We start from the raw sequence: 18226 nt of genomic DNA on the forward strand, positions 1-18226 counted from the left end.
TGGCTCCCTCTGTGTCTCTATGCAGGAGCTGTATTCTCAGTCCTACGATGCCGTTGGCGTGATGTTCGCCTCCATCCCTGGGTTTGCCGACTTCTACTCCCAGACCGAAATGAATAACCAAGGAGTGGAGTGCCTGCGCTTGCTGAATGAGATCATCGCCGACTTCGATGAGGTAAAGCCAAGCCCCAGAGGTTTAGCATCCCAGGTGGGCTTCGTCATGGTGCTTCACTGTAGCAACAACAAAGTCACCCATCACGTGGTGCACAATCACTGTGCCTGTTTCATGCCCGGACTGAAATGCTAGGCTGTATTCTCAACCCTGAGGTGGGACACCTAATTTCCCGGTCGCCAATCCCTCCTGAAGCGCATGCTGCTCTTGGTCCAGTTGAGAGCTCAAAGAAGAGGCCAGGTAACTGAACACATCATCATTCAACCACAAATGGCACCACCAGGCTCTGGCCGGAGGTCTGTCCATTACGAATGTTACTCAGCCTTTGGTATCACAGGTGCTGGATGTGGTCCTCAGGGGAGCATGTCCCCCCACTCAGAAAACATCAATGAGCGTTTGGCCAGAAAGCAAGGTCCACATATACTCCGGAGAGCACTTTCTCCCCCTGGGCTCCCTGGGTCTAAAGCACACGTGCTATGGAGCACACGCGGCTGCACTGAGATGACGTTGCCAGGCTTGGTGGGAGTGGACCTTCTCCTGCACGGGCTTCATCATGAATGACACCAACGTTCACCCATCGGCCTGAGCTGGAGGTGGGAACGAAATGGTTAGGGAAGAAAACTTTCTGGAAAAGAAGTTAAGGAAAGAGGTGGGTCCAGCTGTGTGGAGCATCCCCCTGACCCCACAGGGAGCTCGCAGGGGCATACTTGGTGCTGCAGAGTCAGCTCCCACTGAGGCCAAGGAGTTAGCATGGCGTATACCTGTCTTGGCCAGCTGTTGGCTTGGTCTGCCCTGGTGGGGTATAGCATATGTCCCAGATGCTGCCAGCAAGGGGGCGACCGCTGGCCCAGGGAAGCACCCCACCATGGGTCTAGCAATGCAGCATCTTCTGTCAACATGCACAGCATGACGGAGTGGGGCACCAGCAGCAGCTACAGCATCCTCAAACATCCTGTCTGCCTCAACCCCGCATTGCCTCCGACCATTATGGACCCCCAATTGATAGGCTTCTCCTTTATAACTCCCAGACCTGCCCTTCCCTCCAGCTCTCTGCTTTCCGCCTTAGGCCGTGTTCACTCGTACCCAGCATGTCCTTCCTGCTGCTCTCTGCCTTCATCCCTCCATCAGCAACCACCAGCAGCAAGGGCACTTCCTTGGTGGCCCCAAACCAGGGTTCCCCATTGCCAGCTCCTTAGCAGGTCGCCTGAGGCCTGGTGGTGAGTGTCCCTGTGCCCTTGGCTGCCTCGCCTCCTCCACATGCCCCCTGACCCCACTCTCGTGCACCAGCTGACTACTTCCATGCCACTGAGACCACCTGGCTCTTCCACACCTGCTCTCTCTGCCTGGGAAGTAGGTCATCCTCATTGCTAACATGCCTTTGCTTCCTGGACTCCAGTGCCAGCTGAAAACTTCACGCTCATTTGCAAGACCGTCTGTCCGAATGTCACTCCCACGTATGAAGCCTCTCTGACCCCCTGGGAATTGCCATCCAGGGAAATGCCACCACCCTTTTCTCAAGGGAAAACTTAGATCCTTCCTTCCTTCCTCCCCTCCTTCCGTCCCAGAGCCTGAAAGCCTGCGGCACCTTCCCGTGTACGGATCTGCGTCTCCCACCAGCAGGTGCTCAGGCCACAGGCGTGCCTGTCTCATCCCTGTCGGTATTTACAAAGTGCTGCTACAATCGCAGAGGAGCCCTCGTGGCACAGTGGGTTACTCGTTTGGCTGCTAACCCCAAGGTCAGCGGTTTGAAACCTCCAGCTGCTCAGTGGGCCAGTGCTGAGGCTTCCTACTCCCATAAACAGTTCCAGCATCAGAAGCCCACTGGGCAGCCCTACTCTCCCCTCTAGGGTCACTGTGACTCAGAATAGAGTCGATGTCCGCGCGTGAGTCACAAACACTACTGAACATGTGCACATTCCCGGCATCTCGGTTCCCTCACAAGGAGGACCCCTAGGGCAAGATCCATTAGCCTTCCCTTTATAAATAATAAAAGGACCAGGCCACACCCCGCTCAGCGGCACAGCCAGGCTGTGAGCCCAGCCCCATGCTGTTCTGTTTGTTGGCATCGTGTAGGGCAGGTCCTCACTCTGAGGGCATTTCAGCGGCTGGTCTTAAAGCCATCCGCTCGACCCCTGCCGGCCTAGGAGGGGGACAATGAATGTCAAGAGCATGAAGACACAGGCACTTGGAGATTCCCCTGGTGCTGAAGTCCAGCGGGCCACAGCGGGCCTCGGAACCCCCTCTCCACAAAGCAGTGGCAGCCACGGCAGGCACATCGAGGGCCTCCTGAGCAGGGGGCCAGAGAGATTCTGTCCTCCGTTCCTAAAGACTGACACCAGGCTGCTTCCGCTCCCCGTGAGGTCCCCAGCCTGGGAGAGAGACCCATCCCAGCCGCCTAAGACATGTGAAGAAGAGAGCAGCCTGTGAATTCACTCGTGCGGGCAGAAAACAGCTGGCAGCGAGGACGTGAAGGAAAGCTAGAGCCACCTAGGGCCTACCTTCAAATACCTCTCTATGGTGCTCGGCTTTCAAATCCCATGAAAGGCGAAGACAGAGGCCCGTTCATTTTCACCCCTCCAGCAGCACACATCGCTCGCCAGGGGCGTTCTCAATTGTAATCAATACAGCAGGAAAAACACCCTCAGGACTCATGGCTGAGCCCTTTCTGATTCCCAGGGACCCTGAACTCCCGGAGGCTTTCCAGGACAGCGAATCTTTCCGGGAGCAGAAACCTGGAGCGTTCTCTGGGGGTTGAGCCGCTGACCCAGTGGTTGGCAGGCCAGCATGTCATCCAGGATGCCACCAGGGCGCCTTTGATAGAGTCAGTGAGAACCAAGTTCGCCTCGTGTGTGATGCAGTGGATAAAGCGCTCGGCTGCCGGCCAAAAGTTCTGAGCTCTGAACCCAGCAGACTCTCCAGGGGAGAAAGGGCGGCCGTTGATCAGCTTCCATCAAGATGGCAGCCTTGGAAATCTCTGGAGCACTTCACCTTGGCGGGGGGAGAATGGGCGTGGGTGGGTGTGTCTCGGCGGGGGGCAGGGTGATTCCTTATAGGAGTCGGATTGGCAGCAGGATGTTTCTTGGCCCCCAACGTGTCCCCAACACCCCGAGTCTTCTGCAATCAGAGGTGTGGGCAGCACTTCTCATGATGGCAACAAGTGAGGGAAACTGGGACCGGCCACGGGAGAAGGGGACTCTCCTGGAGGCTGCCTTCTTTAGAGCGGGCTGTTCCGACAACGAGGAGGAGGCAGAAAGGGGTGGAGGTGCACAGATAGGAGGAACCGGGGCTGGAATGCCAGGGACGCCGCCGAGGGGAGCCCAAGGGAGGAGGGAGGAGAGGAAGAGGAGACACAGTGTGGGAGGAGACAGGAGAGCAAGAACGTTGACCAGAGAGAATAAAATCACTCCCTGGTTGTCCCCCTCCCCAGACTTTCCCTGAGTGGCCCCTTGCATCACCCCAACATGGCTGGGTCCAGAGAGCCCTCTGGACTCCCCTGGCTGCACTCCAGTCAGACTCCCTGGAGCTCTCGGGAACAGCCATGCTGCCTGTTGGCTGACAGGTCACTATCACAGGAACAGAGTCACAGAACCTGGCCCAAGGCTCCAGGGAAGGCTGGACGCTGCTCAGCATGCAGTGTCTGGGGACAGCCTATGTTGGTGGGGACCCTCAGCCTCAGTGAAGGGCTGAGGGCCCACCACCTCTTCCTCCCGGGGCTGACTCAGAAAGGGGCAGCCTGGGGCCCACATGGCATAGGGAAGTTCACGGCATGAGGCTAGGGTACTCAGGAAGCTGCTCCCTGACCTGGAGGACCAGGCAACCCTACCTGGGCTGAGGTGGCCCGGCCAGTCTTTGGGTAAGAAGGAAGGATGGGCCCATGGTGCAGGGTCTGGTCGCTTCATCCCACAGCCTGCAGGAGCAGGGAGAGGAAACTTGGCTAAAAGAGTGACGTCTGAAGGGCCACTCAACCCAACAGATGATGATGGCGTCTGAGGGCAAATAGGGGTCAGGATCCAAGACCGAGCACCAGCAGGCGGGTCCCACCACTGTCCACGTTGGGCACACTATACACAAAGCCAGCCTGTACCACACAGTGCTCCCACGCAGTCCAAGAAGCACAGGGCTGCTTTGGTGGGGGACAGAGCAGCAGGGACATACGCTTGACCCACACTTGTTCCCACTCCCACACACGGCCTCACACACACACACTCACACACACATACACTCACACATGCACTCACACTGTCTCAGACACACTCTCTCACACACACACATATTCTACACACTCCCATGTGTACTCACATAGTCTCACACACATATACTTTCACATACATACTCCTTCATCTTCTATACATGCGTTCACACGCATATTGACACACACACACACACCGCCCTCTAGACAAACTTGGTGATGTCTTTTTTAAATGAATGTGATAAAACTCAAACACCTTCCCGATTCTGACTCATAGCGACCCTGCAGGACCAGGTAGAGTTTCTGAGACTGTCACGCTTTATAAGGACTAGAAAGTGACATCGTTCTCCTAAGGAGCGGCTGGTGGCTTCAAACTGCTGACCTTCTGGTTATCATATCAATGCACAGCCCACTACTTCACCAGGGCTCCTTTATGGATGCAAGAGCTGTGCTTATTTCAGAGGCTTCACAGAAATGGACCCTCTCTCCAGAGCAGGTCACACTCGGCAGCTGGCACTCAGTGGGTGTTCCATAAGACAGGTGACTGGCCTGGGGTGTGAGCTCGGAGAGTAGATGCTAAGCGAGTCCTAGGGCTGTCCCCGTGTGAGCTGGGACCCTCTCTCTGGAGTGCGGCCGGCCAGCAGACCAGGGCCGCCCTGACAACACTGCTGCTGGGTCTCTTTCAGTTGCTCGGCGAAGACCGGTTTCAAGACATCGAAAAAATCAAGACCATTGGCAGCACCTACATGGCCGTGTCGGGCCTGTCACCTGAGAAGCAGGTAAAGCACTGTGTGGGCTCACCACAGCTGTGGCAGGAGCCGCCCTCTTGGGGTGCTGCAGGCAGAGGGCCTCCACCACGGGGAGGCGTGGGTTGGGGGGTGATGAGGGGGAAGTCTGAGGAACTGGACATGTGTGCATTCTGATGACTATTTGCTTCCCAGGTAAGAAGTGCCAGCTTCTTTAAGACTGAGAAGCTTCTAGACATCACGCTGAGCCTCGGGGCTCACTTGATGAACAAAACCAGGGCAGAGAAATGTCCTGCTGAGTCAGTTGATGTTGTTGATGTTGTTAAGTGCCATTGAGTGGGTCCCCACCCATCGCGACTCCATGCACAGCAGAAGGAAACACCGCCCGGTCCGGCGCCATCCTCACCATTGCGCCTGCGCCTGAGCCCACTGATGCAGCCCCCGGGTCAATCCTCTCGTTGAGGGCCTTCCTCTGTTTAGCTGCCCTCCACTTTCCCAAGCCCGGTGTGCTTCTCCGGGGGCTGTTCTCTTCCCGCACTGTGTCCAAAATATGTGACAGCAAGGTTTGCCATCCTTGCCCTTAAGGAGCTTTCTGGCTGTACTTCTTCCTAGACAGATTTGTTTGTTCTTTGGGCAGTCCATGGTACGTTCGATGTTCTTCGCCAACACCAAAATTCATGGGTGTTGCTAAGTGCCTGATTACCACCACCACTCACCACCATCAGGCCGATGCAGCTCGTAAGTGCCCTACAGGACAGGCTCGAACGTCCGCTGTGAGTTTCCGAGACCTTATAGAAGCAGAAAGCCCTGGCCTTTTCCCGAAATGCCTGCTAGCCACTCCTTTTCTTCTTCTTCCTTTTAATTTCTCCTCCAAAGGTCCGATCAGCCAACCAACTTACTGTCATTGAGTCATTTCGGACTCATGACAACCCTTTATGGAGTGCCCGGGGCCATCCATCTTTATGGGAGCAGACAGCCACATCTTTCGCCTGTGGAGCCACTGTGGGTTTGAACTGCTGACCCCTGTTCCTTGCGCAGCAACACCACCAGGGCTCCCCTTTCAAAAGTGGCATGTCGTCATTGCCATAGCTTCTGTGTGCTGACTGTGTGCCAGGCACTGGTGTGCCATGGGGACATTAATTGCTACCTCCCAGGGTTAGTGGGTGAGTTACCCAAGATGAGGCCATGTCCCCCACAAAGGTCCTCAGTCAAGGATTGAGTCTGAACTACGGGGTGAGGTGACATTCTCTTGGATGTCTTCTCTGTGTCCCTTCCTTTTCTGCCAGGGCTTCCAACCCTCTCATTCTCTTTACCCTCCATTCACACTGAGCCTTAGCCAGGGGCCCTGGTGAGTCTTACCTACAAGAGGACTGCAAAGAGTTCACTGAGAAGTGACTTGAAAGAACATGGAATTTTTCCACAGTGGTTTTGAACCCCACCCATATACCTGGGACTCTTGTTAAAATACAGCTTTGGGGAAGGTGGGTAGAAATTCAAATTCTCAGCAGGGGGTTGGACCAGAAAGACCTGGTTCCAAGCCTTCCTTTCTACCCCCCAAAAAATCTACAAACCAGCTCACTGCCACCAAGACCATGCTAACTAATGACCCTGAGTAGTGTTTCTGAGGCTTTGTCCAGCAGCCTCATCGTTCTCCCACAGAGCAGCTTGTGGGTTTGAACTGACAACCTTGTGGTTAGCAGTTCAGCACACATTTAACCAGCAGTCCTTCTAGGACTCATTACAAAACCCCAAAGTGCTCTGAAAGTGACTTCCTACATTAAAACCCAAGCTAGTGGTGTGGTACGTATGACTGGCCCTCTATAGTCAAGTGGGGCTGCCCAAATCAGCCCCTACCTGCTTTTGTAAATTAAATCACATTGGAGCACAATGACACCTGTTCGTTCATATTGTGTCTCTGGCTCATTTCATTTCAGGAGCCCTGATGGTGTAGTTGTTAAGCAATGGACTGAAAACCACACGGTCAGCAGTTCAAACCCACTGGCTGCCCTTGTAGGAGCTGAGTCAGTCTGCTCTTTAAAAGACTTAGACCTTTGGAAGTCCCACGGAGCAGCTCTGCTTTGACCAATGGTGTCACTGTGAGCTGGAATTGATTCACAGTGGGTTTGGGTTATGGGCATGAGCCACTTGGAGCTTCAGTGACCATGTTGACAGACCCGTGGTGGGACAGTGTACTATGCAGTGAGCTGCCCACCCCAGGGTCAGCAATTGGATCCTACTAGCTGTTCCACAGGCGAAAGAGGAGGCTTTCTAATCCTGAAAAGACCTCAAGTCTCAGAAATCCAAAGGGGCAGCTCTGCTCTGCTCTCTAGGGTTGCTGTAAGTGGTCAGGACAAGAACTGTCTAGCCCGCGCAGCCTGAAGTACTAGAAGCTGACCTGTTGCTGAAAACGCATAGAGGCCCGGGCTCTTTCACGCTCCTGCGCTGCTTTGTTTCCAGTGTGGCAGACAAGTAGGCATGTCCCCAGGGTGCAGATGAGGAAACTGAGGCTTAGAGAGACACAAAGGCTTGCTCAGATCTTGTCCCTGCATGTCCCTCAGATGTCTCAACAGCCAATGTCTGTGTGTCCATCTGGGACGGCCACTGGGGGTGCACCTCAGAGTAAATGGACATGGTTCCTAGATTGGAAATGCTGCCTCTGCAGACACTGACAATGCGCATACTGGAACACACACACACCCGTGGCCGCACTTGGGGAGCCAGGATGTGTTAACCTCCGTGCCTTAGTGTGGTTGTGGGGAGAAGAGTAAAATGACCCACACAGCCCCACTGTGTTAGCCAGGGTTCTCTAGAGAAACAAACCCAGGACACTTATGATTTTAGATGGATAGATAGATAGATAGATAGATAGATAGATAGATAGATAGATAGATACAACACGAAGAAATAAACAGCTAATTAGTCCGCAGAGCAGTACAGAGGGATCAGTGCAGCTCACTTCCATGAGACAGTTAATACACTGGCAGTCCTTCAACTCACGAGGGCTCTTAGGTGCAAGTCAAGGAAGCAGACAGCTGAGTCTTCTGTAGAGCAAGACAGGCAATCCAGCCACAGGCAGCAAACAGCAGGACAGGTCACCAACAGTCAGCCAGATGACAGGGTCCAACAGTCTCAGCTCAAGTGATGTACACACCAGCAGTATGGTGAAGCAGGTCTCGAAGGAACCTCAAACTATATCGACACAATCCATGGGCTGGGTGTCTCACAGGTAGTGTAGCTCTCAAGTTGAGGCAGAGAAGTCATCACACACTGGTCTGATCATCAGAGAGCAAAAGACAAGAAAGGTGAGGCTCGCCAAACCATTTATCTCTTTGCCCTTCAATTAAACTGCAGCCTTATTAATCCCACATGTGTTTATTGGCCAGGTTAGCACAATAAGCCTACAGATCACATCCACCCTCTAAGCCAGGGGTCATCAACCTTCCTAATGCCACACCCTTTAATACAATTCCTTATTTTGTGGTGACACCCCCCACCATAAAATTATTTTCACTGCTACTTCATTACTGTAATTTTGCTACTATTATGAATCGGGCGACCCCTGTGAAAGGATCATTCAATCCACAAAGGGGTCACAACCCATAGGTTGAGAACCACCGATCTAAGCAAACCCTGTGTTCCCCCAGTTTCCTGGGGTGCCGGTGGCGTGAGTCTGCCATGGCTTGCACGTGCGCTGGTTTTCCTCCAGGGATGGCGGGTGGGGCGGGCCCTCTGCCAATGCTGGTGCTCTCCCCATTGAAAGCACGCTCCTCTCATTTTGCTTCAGCAGTGTGAAGACAAGTGGGGTCACCTGTGTGCCCTGGCTGACTTCTCTCTGGCCCTGGCAGAAAGCATACAAGAGATCAACAAGCATTCCTTCAACAACTTTGAGCTTCGGATCGGTGAGTAGCAGCTGGGCCACAAGCATGTGCACACCAGTGCGTGACTGCAAACCCCCGAGCACACACACTGCTACAGTAAAACCATGCAGACACAAGCACTGAGCCATGATCAAGTGGATCACAACACATCGACCACAAACACTGCAACACAATCATATGGACCACAAACACGAGGCCACAGTGATGCGGACCACAGCCGCACAGCACAACCACGTGGCCCATAGCACTAGATCATAATCACATGGATCAGAAACACTAAATGGCAATCATGTAGAATGCAAAAACTAGATCACACGCACATAGACCACAAACACTGCACCATGATCATGTGGATCATAGGCGTGTGGGCCACAAAAACTAGACTTCAATCATGTGCACCGTGAACACTAGACCATGATCACATGGAGCACAGAACTAGAACACGCCATGTGGGCCACAAACACTAGACTTCAATCGAGTGGACTCCGGCACTATCTCATAGTCATCATGGGCCATACGCACATGCACCACAAACTCCAGACCACAGTCCCGTGGAACATGGCTCTAGATCATCATCGCAAGAACCACAAACACACGGACCATAATAAACTCCAAGCCACAAACACATGGACCACAACAGTAGACCACAGACACGTGGGCCACAATCTTGTGGACCAAGGTCCTCAACCAAAGCCACATGGGCCGCAAATATTAGACCAGAACCATGTGAACCATGTGTGCCATGGCACTAGGCATGATTTCATGGACCAAGATCACAAGGACTGCAAACATACAGACCACAAACATGTGCCACAACACTATACGACAGTCATGTGAGCCACAACACTAGAGCACAACTGCATGGACCACAAATTCTAGACTCAACTGCCTGGATCACAACACTCAACCACAAGCCCATGGACCACAAACATTAGCCCACACCACGTGGACCAGGGCACTAGACCACCATCACATGCAGCCCCTGCTGTGCGATCTGGTCTTGCTTTGTCTGACCCCCACCCCATGCTCTAAACATCAAAAGGCAGTAGACTTCATGGGGCCAGAACAAGGGCAGCATCAGGGGTCAAAGTTAACTGAAGCCTCTCTCTGCTGCCCCCCCCCCCAAGATGCAGGGTGCAAGGGAATATCCTGACCCTGTGTGCAAAAATGGTAATACTTGGCTATAGTTTCCCTGTTTTCCGCTTCCTTATCCAGTTTGCTACCTATCTAGAGCCTGTTAGCCAGGTAGCTGAGCAAGTTCAATCAGTTCATTCTGACCTCACTGGTTAGGACTCTCAAGTTCTTCCAGTCTCTGCTAAGGCAAGGGCAGACTTGACCCCGGTGGATGGCAGCTACTGTGTGAACCTAGCCAGACTGAGAGCTGGCTAACACTTCACTGGTCCACACAGCGCACCCCTGCTTAGGCTCAGAGCCACCCTGTGCAGAGCAACAGCACAGCACCACCAATCAGAGCCACTGCCATGGAGTCCACGCCGATTCGCGGGGACCCTACAGGATGGAGTAGAACAGCTCCACAGGTTTCATGTGAGTCTTTGCAGAAGTAGACTACCTCATCTTTGTCCCACGGAGCAGCTGGTGGGTTTGAACTTCCAGCCTTTTGGTTAGCAGCCCAACTTTTAACCCACTGAGCCATCACGAGAAGAGCCCTGGTAGTGTTAGTGGTTACACATTGGGCTGTGATCACACGGTCTGCAGTTCAAAGCCACCAGCCACTCTTTGGGAGAAAGTTGGGGCTTTCTACTCCTGTAAAATCCACAGGGGACAGGGTCACTATATGTCGGCATTGACTCAATGGCAGTGTTTTTTGGTGTCATCAGGAGTCATGATCATGGTAATGATGATGATAATCTTTTGTCCTTGGACTGATTGCCAATCCCTTCGTCCTCTCTGCTGAGCCGTGAGGGTGTCAGAAACCGGCCAGCAAACCCCAGTGCTATTCCACAGTCTCCTTTTCTACAGAGGCCCAGAGAACACATAGCCCAGCGGTCACTCCCCAACTCTGAGACTGTTAGTGTTCCTAGAGAGCCATCAGGAACATCTTTTGTTCAGGGTACACATTTTAGTCGTCCACCAACTTAAGTGTCCTCTTACTTCGGTGGGCTCTCCCTGAGTAGCTCTCAAGAGAAGGGGGTCGAGAGATACAAATATTGCCCTGTGAGATCTAAGGAGTGCCCTGTCCCTTTGTTCACTGGCAAATGTGAAGCTGTATTGCATGGCTTTGGTCTGTAGAGGAGTCACTGAGTTCCATGGACTCACCATGTCCCTGCTGCAATCATTGATGGCCCCGTTGAACCACGAATAAAAAGCAGGACTTCAGGCTGTCCCCGAACAAAGGGGTCTTCTCAGTGAATCCTGGTAAAGTGGCCAGGATGGGAGCCCACCTTGGATGAGGCAAGGATGAGGCATGCTAGTCCTCTAGCATCAGCCCTTCATCTCAGGAAGTAGGCAATTAATTCCCTAAGCATCACCATTGAATCAATTCGGAATCATGGCAGGGCATGTCTGCGGGACAGAGTAGACCTTGCCCCTTAGGGTTTCCAACACTGTGGATCTGGCGAGCACAGAGTTGCATCTCCTTTTTGTATTGGGGGGGGGGTCTTCTTTGATCACTCATATGACACCAGGTGAGTCATTTACTTTCTCTGGGTCTGAGTTTTCCCGTATGCACACTAGACATTCCATGAGTCCTGTTCAGCTTACCTCCCTCAGTCAGGGCTCTCTAGAGAAACAGAGCCAATGGAGATGGAAACACAGGCACACAGGCAGCAGGATAGCTAGCTAGGTAGATAGGTAGATAGACAGATAGACAGACAGACAGACAGATAGATGATACTCATTACCATCCACTCAATTCCTGCTCATCTTGAGCTTGTCGGACAGAGCAGAGCTGATCCAACAGCGTTCTCAAGGCTGTAATCTGTGTGGTGGCAGATAGCCACATCTTCCTCCTCCTGAGCAGTTGGTAGGTTTGAACCATTGACCTTTTGATTAGCATTCAAATGCTTAACCACTGCACTTCCAGACAAATGATGATAGATAGAGGTTGTTGTTGTTGTCGTTGGGTGCTGTCAGGTCCATTCTGACCCATAGGGACCCCCGTGTACAACAGAACAAACCGTGCACAGTCCTGTGCCATCATCACAATGGTTCCTGCGTCTGAGCCCATCGATGCAGCCACTGTGTCCACCCATCTCCTGGAGGGCCTTCCTCTTTTTGCTGCCCCTCAGCATGCCCCAAGCATGATGTCCTTCTCCAGGGACTGGTCTCTCCTGACAGCATGTCCAAAGTACTTGAGATGAAGTCTTGCCATCCTCGCCTCTAAGGAGCACTCTGGCTATACTCCTTATAAGAGAGAAGATGATGGATAGATAGATAGATAGATAGATAGATAGATAGATAGATAGATAGATAGATAGATAGATGATAGATATAGTTGGATAAGTAAGAAGGTAGTTAGATTAGATGGATGGATGGATGGATATATAGATGGATGGATATGTAGATGGATAAGATATGATAAAAGATAACATATTCATGAATTTATATATTGTTTATACACAAAAATTAATTTTTTGAAGAAGTTGAATCACGCAATTGTTAGACTAAAATTTCTTAGGCAGGCCATCAGGCCGGAAAATCAGGCAAAAGCCATTGCTGCAAACTTGAACCCAAAATCAGTAGGCCAAATCAAGTGACCGGAAAATCCAGCAGGAATTCCATGTCGCGTAAAAGCGTAAAAGCCCTTCCTCCCCAGGGAACCTTGGTTGAAGACCTGCAGCTGATTGGATGGAGCCCACCCACACGATCACAGCAGCATCCTTCACAGCCCCACCCACCCCTCTAGACGAGAGTTCCAGGAGAGACCTGGGAGCCCCAACCTGGGCATCAAATGGGAAAGTCAGTACAGAATGTAAAGAGCCCCACACGTTCCAAAGGCATGATTGTGATTCCTGTCCATTCTGCAGACTCCCTTTGACCTCAGACTTCACAGGCAATTAGATCTCCACTGTGAATGTGGGCACACACACACATGCGTCTTTTCCTCCTTTTAGCCTCGCCAAAAGGAGCCCCGATTGCGTAGTGGTTACACACCGGCCTGCTCATCCCAGGGTCAGCAGTTCAAAGGTACCAGTTACTCCTCGGGAGAAAGAGGAGGCTCTCTCCTCCTGCGAAGAGTTACTCTCTCAGAACCCGCAGGGGCAGTTCTACCCTGTCCTGTCGGGCCGCTAGGGGTCGGAATGGACTCGGTGGCAGTGAGGCTGGCGTTCGGTCTTTTTAACCTCCCCACGTACAGACAAGAAACTGTGAGGTGCCGGTAGGTTGTCTCTTAGCCAGCCCACACGTCCAGTAAGGGACTAACGCCGACTTTGAAGGTGGGTCCGCACACCACCCTCTCCACGGTCACTCTCGCAAGCCTGACGATGACCTTCTCTCTCGCTTGCCTCCTGTCCTTTGCTTCCCTCCCAGGCATCAGCCATGGCTCGGTGGTGGCTGGCGTGATCGGTGCCAAGAAGCCCCAGTATGACATCTGGGGCAAAACCGTGAACCTGGCCAGCCGCATGGACAGCACGGGGGTCAGCGGCAGGATCCAAGTCCCCGAGGAGACCTATCTCATCCTGAAAGAGCAGGGCTTTGCCTTCGACTACCGAGGGGAGATCTACGTCAAGGGCATCAGTGAGCAGGAAGGAAAGATCAAAACGTACTTTCTCCTGGGCAGAGTCCAGCCCAACCCGTTCATCTTGCCCCCGCGAAGGCTGCCCGGGCAGTACTCCCTGGCCGCCGTGGTCCTGGGCCTCGTGCAGTCCCTCAACAGGCAGAGGCAGAAGCAGCTGCTCCCCGAGAACAACACGGGGATCATCAAGGCCCATTACAACCGGCGGACTTTGCTGAGCCCCAGCGGGCCCGAGCCCGGAGCCCAAGTCGAAGGCACCGACAAATCCGATTTGCCATGAAAGCGTTTTCTTTTGTGTTTTCTTTTTTTGTATTTCTTTTATATATAAAATAAATATACGAATAAAGGGGTTTAATTTTTTTTAGAATGAGGATGGTCTTCTTGGTCTTTGGCTGCTCCAGACTGAGGACACGGTTTGGGGGTCTCCCCAGTCCGACGGGTGTATAGCTGGTCTCTTGTGGATGGACACCGTTCCTAATCCTGAGAGGCTGACTGACGAGCGGGTCTGGAAGAGGGTCAGGTTGTCAGAGACATAGTGCAACAGGACAGTCCACTGTCACTGAATTATGGAGCAATCATCACCCACCAAGTCGGAGCCCTGGGACACAGCGGGCTGCATGTTGGACTGCGAACCACAAGGTTGGTGGTTCAAATCTACCAAGTGCTCAGAAAGGAAGGGGAAGCTGTATGCTCCCCTAGAGATATATAGTCTTGGAAGGCCTATGGAGCAGTAGTACTCTGCCCCATAGGGGTCACTATCAAATCAGAATCTACTCGATGGCAGTGGGTTTGTTGATCACTTGTGAGGCCCAGTGCAAGCGCTTTACGTAACAGACTCACATGCTCCTCACAGACCCCTGTGCTTGGTACCAACAGCGCCTGCGAAGTGCCCCGGCCGCCCTGCGCTCTGCGGAGATGCTACAAGGTTCTGGCCCTCCTAAAGTCAGTGTTCAATGTGAAGGACAATAGCTGACATGTGTGCGGTGGTGGTGGTGGTGAGATGCAATCCAGTCAGTTCTAACCCATAGCGACCCTATGCACAACAGAATCACCTATAGAGACCCTATGCACAACACAGGACCCATAGAGACCCCATGCACAACAGAACAAAATCCTTCACAACTACATATAAACCATTCATATAAACTAGTTCATAAAGGCAAAGAAAGGTATCCTAGAACTGTGGGATAAGCAAGACATAGAAGTCTTGGATCTGAGAACAGAAACGCTGGGACATCTGGTCTTCATAACAAGCAGGCTTCTTTGATGACGAACATTAAAGCTTAGGCCTGAATGATGAGAAACAGGTAACTTGTGGACTGGAGAATAGTCGGCCAAAGAGAAGCGGCACCAGTACGTGCTAAGGCCCTGGGGTGGCATGTTGGAGTGCTCTATCAGGCTCAGGAGCCAGGGGCCAAGATGGTGCTAGCAAGATGGCGACCCCATCAGAGTGCAGAGAACTCCACTCGGTGGGCATCTGCTCTCGGCTCCCCTCCACTCAGCCCACAGCCCCGCCCACACACTGAGTCCCTGTCCTCCCACTGTCACCAGCCGGCATGCAGTCTTCCCACACTGAGAGTCAAGGTGGCATGCCTAACACTAGAGCAGTTCACCTCCCTTGTGGTCCATTCAACTCCGTGATGAGAACATCAAATGCCAAGTGATTTCTGGGAACCTGGTACAACTCAGGAAGAGTCCTGGTGTAAATTCCAGCTAGGAACCACAGCCTCATCATTTCTTCCAAGCTCTCCTGAGCTCCCCCAGGACCCCAATAACTGCTGCAGGCCCCAATTGAGAAAAAGCCTAAAGTCAGCTCAGGCAGCAAGAGCGGGGTCCAAAGTGGTGAGAGAGACAAACCAGCCCAGACTAGGAATTGCCTTAGCCCCGCTGCGTTTAGGTCGAGTGGAGAGATTCCCCGAAGGGCCCTGTATCCTCCATTCCCTGTCAGTGTCTCTCAGTGCTCAGCCAGATCCCAGGTAGGTTGGCCATTCCCCTGCATAGGTAATCCCCAATTTCCCAGGAGACAATCACAGCCGTGTCTACAGAACAGGCCACATGTCCGCCGCACTCACCCGAGACTGGAGATGAGAAATTGCCCCCCACGCACCCACCCACCACCCCATAGCGCTGGAGATCACCGTGTAGCTCAGAAGGCACCCCCCCCCCCCCTTTCAGGAAGCACAGGAAGGCACCTGCTCTCTACCGGAAGGGGTCACTCTGTCGTCTTCTTCGTTTTACAGATGACAAAACGGAGGCTGGGAAAGCTTGCAGGGAGGAGCAGCCCAGCTCTCAGAACTAGGAGATGGCAGAGCTGGGATTCAAACTCCGTGACGGAGCTTGAGGGTCCTGATCTTCAGCTCACTGCCTGTCCCTGGGTGAAGGTGAATAATGCTCACCAAAGCCTGAGGAAGGTGCACCCACCATGGGCAGAAGGCTTCGAGGAGGGGTGGGGGCCCGAGGAACTCTGCAACACTCACCATTGGAAGAGTGACCTTGGGCCACCAGCCCGTGGTCCCAAAGAGCCTTGTCCTCTAACCCGTGGGTCAGCCACCCGCACGCCGGCCCCAGAGATGAAGCAGGTTTGGGTCCAGAGCACCACCATGGATCAGCTATCACAATAGAGCCAGTCGCTGCATGCTTCCGTTTCCGGGGGCAGAGGAAGGGAGTTTTTACACTGTGGTCTATGAAGTGGGCAAGAGCATGATGCAAAGGTTTGAAACATTGTGGGGATGACCAAAAGGCGACACGGAGACAGGAGGTGGGCACATACTGTCGGGGAAACAGCGCCCAAAGACTTGTTTGGCACGGTAATTGCAAACCTCCTTTAGCTTCACACCCAGCAGGCTCTGTGAAGCGCAAGGAGATGAGGCGAGCCGCGGAGACAGTGAAGGGAGCTGTCACCATTTGGAATTCTGAACACTCCTGATTTAAGAAATACAGTGGGGGTGGGGGCGGAACTCACTGCCTTCAAGTCGATTCCAACTCACAGAGATGCTATAGGACATGGTAGAAACCTCTATGGATTTCTGAGACCCTAGCCCTTTAACAGAATAGAAAGCCTCATCTGAGCAGCTCATCATAGCAGATACAAGGAAATATCACAGAGGTGTCTGAAGCAAGACTGCCTAATCAATTTAATCATTTTGTATCAGAATATGAATATTTACACTCAGTTTCATAACTACCATCCATAAATAAACTTGCCTCTGTTCGGGCTGTGTATCATCCTAAATTAGCGCTAACATACACTGCAGTCGGATAGCTTGTGGAGGAGTGCTGGTGGTGTCATGGTTACATATTGGGCTGCTCACTGCAAGGTCAGCAGTTTGAAGCCACCAGTTGCTCCGCAGCCGAAATATGGGACTCTGGTCCTGTAGAGAGTTACTGTCTCAGTGAACCACAGGGCAGTTCCACCCTGCTGCATAGGGTCCCTACTAGGAGTCGGAATAGACTGGGGAGTGGTGAGTCTTTGGTTTATGGAATGGTAGACACCAGCTCATCAATTCACACACCTCCCGGGGCTGCTGTGAAGATAACACATGTCTTCGTTATGAGGATGGTTCTCTCGCAGTTTAGGAGGCTACAAGTACAGACAACCGCAGGCACGAGGAGAGAGCTTCTTTATTCTGCTCAGCAGTTGTGAGCCATGATTCTCAGAGATCTCTGAGCATTAATCTTCCCCTGGGTCTAGCAGGTTTCCAGCACAGGGATCCTGGTTCCAAGGGATGCTGTCCGCTAGCAGCTCTTCTTTCTTACAGGTAGTAGGTCCCTCTTACCTCTGCTCATTGTTTAACCTCTTTTTTATTTCAGAAGAGATTGACTGCAGATACATTTAGTCAGGACTGATTGCATCCTGCCTCATTAACATAACTGCCTCTCCTCCGGCTTCATTAACATCACAGTGATTCAGATTTGCCTCACAAAGGAGAATTACACCAGATCACAAAATGAAAGATAGTTACTTCACCCTGAGAACCAGGGCCATGGTTGACACACATATTTGGAGGGACACAATTCAATCTGTGGTAACTGGTAATAAATACTCCATGGAAAATAGTGGCTCCTTGTTGGGCCACATGTTCAAAACCACCATGCACTCACTCCACGGGAGAAAGACAAGGCTGTTCTATAGCTTCACGAGGATTCGGAATCACTCGATGGCAGTGAGTTTTCGATTTCCCAGCTTCCTGCAGCATGCAGAGAGCACTCAACCAAGCGCTCATGGTTGCTGCTATTATTAAACAGGAATTTTAAGGGAAAAGTGAGCATTCCCACTTTTCCATTGACCATGTGTATGTTTTTTGTGTAAATTTTTCTTTCATGAGGATGTGTGACTTTAATAAGGGAAAGCTGGTAACTGAGAGGAAGTATGTCAGGTGTGGTAAAGGCTTTCCTGAATCACTAGGCTCACCTAAACCTGTGTTGCTGCAGCAGGATCATTGGGGACAGAGCTCCCCCGTGTGGGCAGAGAGAGAATACCCCCGGGGCCCCAGATGGAGCCTCTGACCTAGATTTCAAGACACTTGCTGTTCCTTGGGATGCAGCCAGGGA

General features: G+C 52.4%; 1 protein-coding gene across 1 annotated transcript in view; it reads left to right on the plus strand.

Moving 5' to 3' along the window:
* The window catches only part of ADCY8 (adenylate cyclase 8), a 185025-nt gene extending 170983 nt beyond the window's left edge, over window positions 1–14042 (plus strand). Inside the window, exons 15-18 of the mRNA XM_075550577.1 lie at window positions 26–172; window positions 5045–5137; window positions 8889–9003; window positions 13471–14042. Of these exons, the coding sequence (XP_075406692.1) occupies window positions 26–172; window positions 5045–5137; window positions 8889–9003; window positions 13471–13955 (840 nt within the window). The 3' untranslated portion in view covers window positions 13956–14042. The remainder of the gene's footprint in view (window positions 1–25; window positions 173–5044; window positions 5138–8888; window positions 9004–13470) is intronic.
* The last annotated feature ends 4184 nt before the right edge of the window (window positions 14043–18226 follow it).

This window comes from Tenrec ecaudatus, chromosome 5, assembly GCF_050624435.1.
Source record: "Tenrec ecaudatus isolate mTenEca1 chromosome 5, mTenEca1.hap1, whole genome shotgun sequence".
Lineage (NCBI taxonomy): Eukaryota > Metazoa > Chordata > Mammalia > Afrosoricida > Tenrecidae > Tenrec > Tenrec ecaudatus.